Raw genomic sequence first — 12,433 nt, 5'->3', positions numbered from 1 at the left:
TTTTAGCCTCAGAAGATATCATGTATATTTAAAAGGTATTTAACTATTATAAATTTTTTTGATGATTTGAAAAATGTTAATACTGAATTGTATATTTTACAAAAATTGTATTAGTTTAATAAAAAATGTACTATGTAGTTTCAACCCAAACTATATCAACTATGCCATTATAAAGCTGACCCATGCAAAGGCTGAGTAGTTCTAATCAAGTAAGACATAAAGTAGAAAAATTCAGTATGTCTTGTATTATTTCATGTTCCTTTTGAAACATTGTGTGTGCAAAACATTGTATGGGCACACATGTGTGTGTTCATGTGCAGGCATGAGTGTGTGCATGTGTGTGAATGTGTGCACACACATGTATATGTCGGAAGGCAAGTCTAGATATTAGATGACAACTTACATGGGTCAGTTCTCGTCTTCCATCATGTGGGTTCTGGGGATCTACCTTGGGCTGCTAGGCTTGCTGGTAAATATCTTTACACACTGAGCCATCTCTTTAGCACTGGTCTGTGCATAGAACTGGAAAGTGGTACTTTACGTAAAAATAATCCTGTTGAACATTTAAACCACTTGTAAAAATGAGAGATACAGCTGCAAAGTATATAGACTCATTCTATGAATATATAAATATGTAAAACATAACACATACATATACACATTATAAATATGTAAGAATATCTACAAACATACCAAAATGATTTCTGTTATAATTATGTCTTTTTTACTCTTGTTGGCCACAGGACTTTGAAAATAACCCTTCAGATTTTTTTAAATGACTAAGTTTTATGTCAATTAAGTTACTAAAATATTTCATTTTCACTTATGTGCATGTTTGTGTTTCAAGGTAGATCACAGAAGACACAGGACCACTTGAATTAGAGAAGTTACATACTGTTGTATGCTACCCATTGTGAATTCTGGGTATCAAACCCTGGTCCTCTGTAAGATCAAGAAGCTCTTAATCACTGACCCATCTTTACACCCCTTATGGTAACCTATGGATTTTATTTTAAAGTCAGATGAAGTTAAAGTCTAACAAATCGTTTCTTAAACTGCATGTCTGTCTCCAGAGCTCTCAATAGTTTATTTTCAAACTGAGGGCATAAATCAAAACAACATACTTCACAAACAAGTCAGGACTCTATAATCCTTCCTCCTCCTCCTCCTCCTCCTCCTCCTCCTCCTCCTCCTCCTCCTCCCCCCTCCTCCCCCTCCTCCTGGCTGCTCAAGCTTATTTACCAATACTTTCTTCCCCCACTGTATCAAGATGCCCCCTCTTCATACTGTTGTGGCTAGGCTCCTCTGGGACTCAGTTGGTCAGAGTACCCAGAAGCCTTTGCGATGCCACAGACCCTGTGAACGACCCTATAGTTAAAATAGTCCTTGAGGCTTCATTCTCCAGACACTGTCAGTTGCAACTCATGGCTGACTGCCATTCAACATGGCTTCTAGAGAGACTCTACTGGTGATCCCTTGAAGCTATAGGTTCCATGAAGTGTGTGAGTCATTTACATGGCAAAGACAATTTTCACAGGAGACTTGGGGGTGGAGGGGATGGTTCTTTCTAGTGACAGGCAGCTAAATGCTTCCAAGCAGTATTGCCTAATAATTGACAACAAAATACTCAATAAAATTCCTCTATATATTCCAAAATTTTAAAATACCCATCTTATAGTAATGACAATATATATGAATCTAATATTAATATTGACCCCTTAAGGTTCTATGAAGGTTATCCCTGTTGTGCTTGTTGAAATCATGAACTAATTTTCTGTGTTTCAGTATAAAACATATGGTTTAATAAATCTCTTTATTACATAATCTGAAATGGCCAATGTGTTAAATCCCAAAACAAAATTTAAATCAGCAACCATTTAAGACTGAAGTCCCTGAATGAATATTAACTTACAAACTTTCCATTTTCTGATGGTTCTTATCTCAAAATGCTGGCTTCCATACAAATGCTGATAAAGCCATCACTAGAAGCCATCACTGGAGCAGTCTGTGTATTTAGAATATTAGGTCTCTTCTGTTTCCTATGGCTTGCCTTCCTGGTATCTTTATTGCCCAGGGATTTAATAATTTAAAGGCATTTAAAAATGTTCTGGGGAAGTTAGCATTATGAGCTCTTAAATTGCTTTTTACATCATGAATTTATTCATTGTATGTGTGCATGTGTATCCCATGTATGCATTTGATGACCAGAAGGCAAGTTGGATGTGGTCAGAGGATAACTCTCAGGAAACACTTATCTCCCTTCACTTTGCAGAGTCCTGGGGACTGAACTAATTACATCATATTTGGTGACAAGGGCCCTCTCCATTGCTCAATATTCTCATTTTGTTCCTGAGAAGTGGATGCTAAATGAACCCTCTGAACGTAGGTCACAGGAACAGAGGGAAGGAACTTCTGATCGAGCACTGAACCCACAGTGGCTCAGTATCACAGAGAAGCCCTAAGAAGGTAAAGCCTCCAGGGAGACAAAAAGTAAACCTCAACACAGGGACATGTGGACTCCAGAGGATGTCTGAACTCCCATGCCTGGCAGCTTCAGGGTTAGCTAGTGACTGAGATATGCCCATGTGTCTGAAAATACACACATACACACATGCTGCTGTCATGGGGCGCCATCTTAAGAAGGTCTCACTATGTGTGGTGCTTTGAGAGGAAAGTTCACAATTTCATTTCTTTGACGCTCATAGCAAATAGCACTGTGTCGTCCTATCCAGCATCTACCCTGTGGTCCATTGTGGCCCCAGGGAAACTTCACTGATGCAAGCTCATTGAAGAACATACCATGTAAGGTTTGAACCGGTTGGTAGCTCAGGGGCCTGCTAGCTAGGGATGGGGATTAGGCATGACTGCACAAATGCATACAGAGACAAGGAATTAAAATCAGAACAGTTGTGGGCGGCAGAAAGTCCGGAAGCACTTTCTGTTCGGTGGGTTTGCTGTCCGCCGCTTCCTGTGGGCTTTCATGAGGAACCTAGGATCCTGAGGAACAGAAGAGTTCTGTGCAAGCTTGTCCTGGGGAGCTGGGGGAAATAATCAATCTGTCCCAGACTGTTTGATTTCCTTGTGCTACTAAGTAGGGAAAGAGAGCTATTCCAGTCAGCTCTTATTCCCACCGACTCCCTGAGAAGCATCACACACAACAGAAAGGCTGAGCACCCCTTTGTATTCACTCTCTGCAAGGGGTGTTTAGCCCAAGAAGATGGCTAAACTCAGGGTAGGAGAGGTTTATATCCATTTTAGTATGAACAGCTGTCCTTGCCATAGTATTTAATCCCTTTGAATTATTTTGACAGATGTATGTATGTATCATTTTGTTTTTGATTGGTTGTATGTGTGTGCGTATATAGTAATTTGTTGTTGGTTGATTGTGTGTGTGTGTTTGTGCATTTTTTTATTTTATGGTTTTATTCTCTCATAGTGAGTACTTGGTTGTCATCTCTAATTTTTGTAATTTTTGAGATCATGATATAATTTCATCGTTTTCAAGGAGAGCAAATAGAAAGACAGACATTGCACTGTCATGTGTAGAATATGAAACAAACAAATTAAAAGACACGATGTTAGAAGCATCAAAGGAAAAAATGGAGACACTTGGGAAGATGGCTCCTTGAATAAATAAGCAAGATTGCTGTGCAAGTGTGCAGGTCTGCATTCAAGCCCCTAGCTCCTACATAAAAATTTAGACATGGTTTTCTGTACCTGGCCTGGCACGCTGCCAGGAATGGAAGCATGAGACTTAATAACTCAAGCATGCTAGCCAATAGCCAAACTCCTGACTCAGTGAGAGAATCTGTCTCAGGGAACAAGGTGGAGAGAGTGGCAGACCAGGGTATCTGATCCCTTTCTCTGGCATCCGCTTACACACACGCACACATATGCACACATGTTTAGATACATAAGACCAGAGGTTAAAAGAGGAAAGATGATCAGAGCAAGTTGCATGCATACCTGGAAGTGTTACAATGCTATCCAGTGTTTTGTATAGTTTATGAATTGTAACGAACAGACCCAGCAGTCATGAAAGAGGATATAAAGCTAATTATGATTTCAGTTTTTGTTGTCAATAAGTGAATAAAAATATAATTGACAGTGAATGCCTAAGAACCTAAGAGAAGCCTAGCGCTTCAGAATGGCCGTTCTGACAGCGAGAGGTTCAGTGACATGTATGGATTTGGGAATGGGCAAGGGCTTAATCAGCATCATTAATCTGGCTGTGTGATGTTTTCATTTGTGACTTAATTAGAGTCCAGCGAGTTTATTCTAAAAACTTAATAGCCAGGCACAGCGGCACACGCTTGTAATCTCAGCACTTAGGAAACAGAAGCAGGGGGCTGGCAATTTGCAGCCAGTCTGGGCAACAGCTTAATGTCTGTGCTGTCAGTCAAGACCCTGCCTCAAAAACTCAATTAAAAATTTAAAACAAAGAAAAAGAAAAACATGTATAAATCAGAAAGGATAATTTGCCCCTTGGTAGACAAACAGTTTAAACTCTATGCTGCTTCGGTAAATCATCAGGGTTGGAAGTGGAGTGACGGCCCAGCAGTTAAGACAACCTGCTGTTCTTCTAAGGGCTGAGATTCAGTTCCCAGCATCCACATGGTGGTCCATAACCCCTGTGATCCCAGTTCTAGGAAATCTAATACCCTCTTTGGGCCTCCTCTGGCACTATACACATATAGTACACTTTACTAAATGCAGGCAAACCATTCAAATTCATGAAATATAAAAATAACTATTCTTAAGCCTTCAGTATGCTGCCCTTAAAGAGAGGAAGATTTAAAAACAAAACGTTACCTAAACTAGGAGAGGACTTCACCTACATAAAAATGATGGTGTGGCTCCAGTGAGGGGGGCAAGGCTGGGCTCCTGGGACAGTCATTCAGAGACAGCCATCTCTTTGCACTTGGAACTTGCTTCTTGAAGTTTTCAGGTTCTACTGTCTGCTAAAGCTCTGCCCATTTATACACATCAGCCAAAACAAAGATAACCAGAAAGACTGGCTTCATTATTATAGACACCAATTTTTGCCAGAAACGGTCAGATGTTTTGGCATTGTCTGCAAAGTTCCTTTATATAAAATTTTGTATATCCTCATTTTAAAAATTAGAGTTCAATTTGGTTGAAACAATCAATTGTTAAGATGGGCATCTTCTAGAAACAAGTCGTTCCCTACCTTATTAAACCACTATCAACTGAGGATTGTCAGGATGGAATCCAGCTGTTACTATAGAGCTGATGTTAGGTAGGATGTACGCTCTGCACCAATCTCAGTGGCACCGAAACAAAAGAGAACCCTGGTCCGCATCAATGACATTTACTAAGCTCAAATTCTAGCCAAAAGCCTAGAGTAGGTATGAAAATTTTCTGACTGCCTTCCTAAAACCAATTTACCAATTGTGTGTGTGTGTGTGTGTGTGTGTGTGTGTGTGTGTATTTTCCTTTAGAGGTTGTTATTGCACTGTTATGCCCAAATATTATATTTTCAATAGTTATAATAAAAATGTGCATACAGTATATTCTCAAATTATCAAAAATGATATCATGTTTAACAAATAATATAAATCAAATTAAGAATTCTCAGGACCACCTAAGGAAATTTCTTTAGTACCTGATTCAGGGTAGTAGTTAGGCATCTATGTATCTATGTATCTACATATCTACGTATCTATGTATCTACATATCTACGTATCTACGTATCTATCTGTCTAGCTATCTATCTATACATAGATAGCTATAGATCTATATGGATATACAGTATATGCTTGCTTTCTTTATATACAGACATATATTTGTGTGTATGTGGGTGTAAAAGTATATACACATCTGTATATATGTATATACATGTGCATATGTGTGTATTTGAAGTCAAAGATCATTTCCATAAAATGTGAGGGTGATTTTTGCTGGTCCCTGGGTGAGTGCCCATGCTGGAGCACCTCCTAGGAAACTGAGCATGCTCTATCCACCTCTGGTTTGAAAGGCCAGAATGGGTTTGGCAGTACTGAGACACAGGAAACCCTGAAGAAACAGAAGGCGGCTCTGTCTCTATTCTAGACCCTGCAAATGCCAGCCATCTCACGGCAATCTCAGCATCTGACGGCCTGGAAGATTTTGCCAAACTGTGGGTGACAACGACAATGATCATGTAACACCTTCTGAGTGCCTCGAGTGCAATGTTCACTAGTTCTAAGGTCACCGATTTAACGCAGCAGCCAAGTTCCATTCTCATCAACAGACACTGCCCAAGGAAGACAGCTCTAGCAACCGACCAAGCAAGGATTCCAAGCCTTCCACAAACAGTGAGCTCAGCGCTGGACTCTAAAGGGCTTAACATCTAAACATAAAATGCAGGGACCAAATAAAACAGAAATTCTCTGGACATGTGATTATTGCCCAAGGCATCATTACAGTTCAGCTCTGGGGCTGAGAGTTTTACAGCAGCTTTAGAGAGAGAAACTGCTAACACATCATGAGATATACCATGAGGTCACTGAAATATTCGTCTTCCTTCGCTGTCATTTACATAGACCTGGGATTTAGATACAGCTTTAGCTTTTCTGGGTAGGTGCCATTTAAAGGAATAGACAGGAAGACAGATCTCCGTGTTTAACCAAATGTTAAATATTTTTTATTTTACTCACCTGCACAGTGAGATGAATCCATTTCTTCATAAGAATTCTCCCTGGTGTCATTACTTTTATTGGAGGCTGCAAACCATTTACTGTGCGATAATAAAGCATGGTCTCTTTCTCCGATATTGTAACTTTGAACACAATCTGCCCATCCACTGTCTTTTCCATCACACACCTAAGGAAGCAACCAGAAAAGACAGGAAAGGTCAGCGTCCAAGCAAAATGACAAGCTGAGGCACTGTCCTGTTAAAGTGACCCCAGCCCCACCCAAAGTAGTGTGCTACGAATAAGTACCTGAATCTCATTACACTCTTAGAAACCCTTATTCCAAGAGAAGTCATTTTACTTTGGAAAAAAATGGAATTCTTATTTACAATATTTTCCCCAGAGCCTCAACACCCTTCATTAGAGATTCATGATGGGAAGTAAAGTAGTTGCATCCTACTGGAAAACTAACATTTAGGCTACTGGCCCATTAGTTCCCTGCTATTCCTTTTATAGGAAGTGGTAGGACACACCACATCCCACATGGGTATTGAGTCACCAGGGCAAATCTTTCTTCTTCTTTTAATGTCAAATGAATTTGGAGTCCACGGAAGGCTCTGAGTTATTAGCCCTGAAGTCAGAATTGCTCTATTTGATTCCTGAGATGAAACAGTGACTGAACAACCACCGTCCCTTCCTCTTGATCCTGCATTGGCCAGAAGCCAGAAGCAGTGTGTGAAAGATGGCCACCAACCTCTTCTGTGACCGTAGTTCAGCTGAGACACTGACATAGTGTGGTGATTCTGGACGGAAGCCTTCTCTCCAAGAATAAGATTAAGTAGGATTTTGATGACATAAAACAACTTTAGGAAGGACCTAGGTTTTGACTCACACCTATGCTGCCTTAGAGACCGGGTTTTGATACATAGCCCCAGATGCGTTTGATCTTGCAGGCTCTCTAGCCCAAGCTCCCGAGTGCTGAGATGATGAGTGACATCATCTGCACTGGGATTTTTTCCAAAGGTCACTCCTCTATGGGTCATCTGGTGTGCCTTTCAGAGCCTAGGGCTCCTCCCTCAACTGACTACCATCTACCCAGGCCAGGCACCTCCACATGCCTCACTGATCACAAAATCCTTGTCTCAGCTCAGAGACGGTTAAGCAGTCCTCCTTCCTGCTCACTAAAAAAGGTTCGCCATCTAGGTAGGAATGAGACTCCACCCATCAGAGCACCAGGATTCCGAGGACCTGAAAAATACATGGGATGCTACAGTCTTCCTCCTCAAAAGTAATCAAAATCAGTTGGGAGAGTCCCAGTGGCAAAGGTAATGTTTGGGGTCACCCCACCCAAGAATCGCTGTAAAAGATGTTCAAAATTATCCTCACAGAGAGCATTTAAAAACCTTGTTTTCCTTTCGTCTATGATTGTCCCAAGTTGGAAAAGAGTAAGATTGCAGAGTGCCAGTATCTCCTTTATTGACACTAATTTACTATTCTTTTTGCCAGCATTCGGTAAGATATAAAACAAGGCATTTTTAATTTTGGCAAATAATTTTAGATAAAAGCTTTTAAAACACATACATACATGCATGCATGCATACATGTATATATATATATATACATATATATATATACAGATATACATACACACATACATATATCTAATGCAGGCTATTTTTAATGCTTCAGTAATGGAATATTCGTGATTTACTGACATGGAAAAAATCTGCCATTATCCTGTTTCTCTGGGACTTTGGGAGTTTTCCTTTGTTCATTTGTCTTGAGTATAAAATCTACAAGTGAGAATTCAATCATTACGCAGGAATGTATTTACCAAATGCAGACTTATTTCCCCAAGCTTGCTGAAAATGCTTTTCTTAATATGTTATTGATTATCTCCCCTGCTATTTTGTTTGCTTGTAAACACTCTAGCTTTGGTAGATAATAAATGTGAGACAGAGGCAGGTAGTAAAATATTTAGGAACTGGATTTATTCTGCTCCTGAATACACAGTAATTGGATAATCCATGTTTTGTTTGTTTTACTTATCTGGAGCAAACACCCCCAAATTCCCCCAATTCCCATAGGTACTTTAGCATCAAGAATGAAATGACCTTGATACAAGCAACGAACCCCCCAAACTATAAACCTCATGCCAGCATCTCTAGGAATGCCCCTGTATCTTATCATTAGGAAAGGAAGCCAATAGAAGGGTCATGTGGTACAGAGATGTCTCTATGTCTCTGCAAACTTAAAAAGGTGTTTTAAGGGTCTGGATGCCCAGACACTATTGTGGATGCCAACAAGCGCTTGCTGACAGGAGCCTGATATAGCTGTTTCCAGAGAGGCCCTGCCAGTGCCTGACAAATAAAGAGGTAGATGCTTTCAGCCAACCATTGGACTGAGCACAAGGTCCCCAATGGAGGAGCTAGAGAAAGAACTAAAGGAGCTGTCAGCCCCATAGGAGGAACAACAATATGAACCAACCAGAACCCCCAGAGCTCCCAGGGACTAAACCACCAACCAGAATACACATGGAGGGACCCATGGCTCCAGATGCATATGTGGCAGAGGATGGCCTTGTTGGACATTAAAGGGAGGAGAGGCCTTTGGTCCTGAGAAGGCTCCATGCCCCTATATAGGGGAATGCCAGGGCAGGAAAGCAGGAGTGGGTGGGCTGGTGAGCAGACGGAGGAGGGATAGGATAGTAGGTTTTCAGAAGGGTAACTAATTTAAAAAAAAAAGAGTCTGAATGCTGGTGGTATGACTGGTAACTTCAATTTCCTGACATCTCCAACAGTAAAACATCAAAGTCTTTTTTGGGGGTGAGGGGGTGAGGGAGGGATGAGTGATTGAAACAGGGATAACAGACAATAATTATTTTAACTCTGAACTTGAAACAAAAGTAAAAGGCCAAGGAACCTTCCCTTGGCAGATGAAATGTCACATTACCTAAGATGCTAAGTCACATTCACTTGTGAGATGGCAATCCTTGTTTCGTAGGTTCTAAAACATCCCCCAGCACAGCCCCACAGGGCAAATGTCCCAAGGGCAGGTGCCCAACACTAGCCACTTGGAGACAGAAGATGGGGAGAGAGTCACTAGAATGCATGCCATGTAAGGAGGAAAATGGCAAAAGCAAATTTAATATTAAACAAATAAAAATTAATGGGAGCCAGAGAACTGCTCAAAGGCTAAGAGTGCTTGATGCTCATGCAAAAGACCTAAGTGCAGTTCCCAGAACCCACGTCAGGTAACTGGTAAGCACCCTGGCAGCATCTCTGCAGTCCTCAAACCCTCGCTGGAAACTATAGGCACCGCACTTGCATGCACACACATGTGAGCACATAAATAGCAACATTTCAAAAGCAAAGTAAATAAGGATCAACCAAAATGGTGCTGATGCTTCTAAGAAAACCTTGTCTTACTTAGGGGACGGCAGCCGACTGTCACTGAGAGAAGCGGTTACAGCAGGAAAAGCTTATGACTGCACAAACCAAAGTTGGTCATACGGAAGCTTTATTCCTAGTCATGTCAAGTGTGGACAGCCGGGAAGCTTGAGAGCGTGTCATGCTTACCTATGTCCAAACAAATCTGAGGATGGGAACACCATGTGGGTCGAAGACTGTACTGTGAGGGAGGTAGGGTGCTAGCTGCATGGTCAAGTCTATTACTGAACATCTTCCATTTATCACATTTACTGAGAAAAGAAAGATAAGTAAAACAGCCCGAGGCCTTCAGAAAGCTACCTGCCTAGTCAAATTTTTATTTTCTAGTAGGGACATTTTGTAAATAGAAGCCTCAAGCAAGACTTAAAGCAATTATTTCTATTACTAGTACCTGGGCCTACAAATGTACTGTCAACTTGACTAGATTCTGAAGGCTGGGACCAAAAGTTCAGCTAGTCTATCAGAAATAAAATAATAAAGAATGAGTGACTCTGATATAATTGATATTTATCAATATATAATTCAATTGTGTGTTATACTATATATAACTGTTATAAATAATATATATTGCATATGTACATGATGTATGTTCAGATATATTGCCCCCCCAATGTAACTATTTCAATACTTTTATTTTCCATTTCCATTTTCAGTGGATTGAAAACATTTCAGGAAACAATACTCAGATTGTAGAACCAGAAAAGGGAAGACTAGCACAGCACCTAGTCTTCAACTATAGGTCTCTGCCAGTGCATGGCTGTATTGCTTCCTTAATTTCTAGGTGAGACCTCAGAGTGCAATAATTTCCATAACTTCCCACTTCACAGGGGTTCTGGGCTAACTGAAAAACAGAAACATAGCTGGTGCTACTCACATCGTGCCTCCTTGCTCAGGTTTCAACCACACGGCTAGGGTAAACTCTGCTGCCAGCCTCGCAGCCAGCAGAGGGGGGCAGTTCCTGGGACTTCCGAATATGAAGCTCGTGGCGTTGCTTCTGGAGTAAGGGTGGAGATCACCGTGGTCTGCGGGGATGCAGCTCCGGAGGCCTTCTAGGAGGGCAGTATAGGGAGGAGAGGCAGAGCGGTAGGGGCAGTCCTGGATACATAGCCTCTCAGTACACAACTGCACCTGCTCCGTAACCACCGCACTATGACAAAAAGTGCTGGGGCCTGGGAACCCACACGTGGCGTGGGTCGGCACAGTGGATACCTTCTTGAAAGCACCCACGTTCTCCAGCCTTGGGAAAACGCCCTGGGAGGCAGCCAACAACACTGAAGCCAAATAGGCAAGGATCGATGTTTTAATGGCATGACACAGGAAGCCCGGTGAGAGAGTCAAGGAATGCATGATCACCAAAAAGTCTTCTTCACCCGATGAAGCATTACTAAATTAATATCTAGGTCTGTTCTGTTCACCAGAAGCACTGGAAAGGCTGGGCTCTTGGATACTGACATGTTCCATCTCCGGGAGACTGCAGACACACTTTCACAGGGAAGGCAGAGCAAGGATGTCCTTAGAGAGGATAGAAACATGAGAAGCTGGTGCCTGGTGGACAACACACAAGAAATCAAGAGCTTATTCTAAGTGTGGAGGGTTTGTGCCCCCTATGAAAACAATGGTGAACTTCTCAAGTCCATTCTGAATCATACAGCTTAGAGTCAAAATATATGATGAAGATCCTAACGTTACTGGATAAATCCCGATCATCAATCTATAGAACAATCACTTTTTGTATTTATATATGATTGTGAATTGTAGAGGCTTATTGCTACTTTGAGCTGTTACTAGACCAGAGAATTGGCACCGCCCACTCTAATTAATGCAGTCAAGCATCCTTTAGCTCTTTTCCCGAACACCATATGTTGTGACCAGAGCTAACTTGCATTTGCCCAGAGTGGAGCTAGCTAAGCACTCAGGGCCTTTCCCCTCATCCCAGCCTGCACAGCTACTTTAAGCTCACAGCAAAGCTGATTAGAAACTCAATACCATCTGCTTGCCCTGCGCCTTAATATTTATCAAACATTTGTGTTAATGTTTCTGCATATGACTCTGCATTTGGAGGTTAAATATGGATTCCTAATACCGTGTAAGTAATTGTATTGATAAATAAGCTGAGTTACCATCTCTTTATTACATTTCAACCAGTCCCCTCAGTGTGAGAAATAGCTCCTGGACAGGACCTCTGTCCCATGTTGCCTGGCAACCCTGCTGTAAGCCCCTCCCCATCACTTCTAGGAAATAGGCCCCAGCAACATGAAGGCCCAGGAGTAAGACTTGGCACTCAAGTTATTCTTCCCCACAGCTCAAAAAGTTACCTGTAGCTCAGTGCAGGTTGCTTGGTGGCCCCTC

The 12,433-nt window shown here is 41.5% G+C and overlaps 1 protein-coding gene across 1 annotated transcript in view; it reads right to left on the bottom strand.

Annotated features, from left to right (window-relative positions):
• Window positions 1-11,431, bottom strand: part of Ush2a (usherin) — a 723,091-nt gene extending 711,660 nt beyond the window's left edge. The window contains exons 1-2 of the mRNA XM_052200359.1: window positions 10,959-11,431; window positions 6,660-6,825 (exon numbers count right to left, since the gene is read on the bottom strand). Coding sequence (XP_052056319.1) covers window positions 6,660-6,825; window positions 10,959-11,431 — 639 coding nt within the window. The remainder of the gene's footprint in view (window positions 1-6,659; window positions 6,826-10,958) is intronic.
• Window positions 11,432-12,433: the final 1,002 nt, after the last annotated feature.

The sequence above is a fragment of the Apodemus sylvaticus genome, chromosome 12 (assembly GCF_947179515.1).
Source record: "Apodemus sylvaticus chromosome 12, mApoSyl1.1, whole genome shotgun sequence".
NCBI classification, from domain to species: Eukaryota; Metazoa; Chordata; class Mammalia; order Rodentia; family Muridae; genus Apodemus; species Apodemus sylvaticus.
This window is presented reverse-complemented; position numbering and strand designations above follow the sequence as displayed.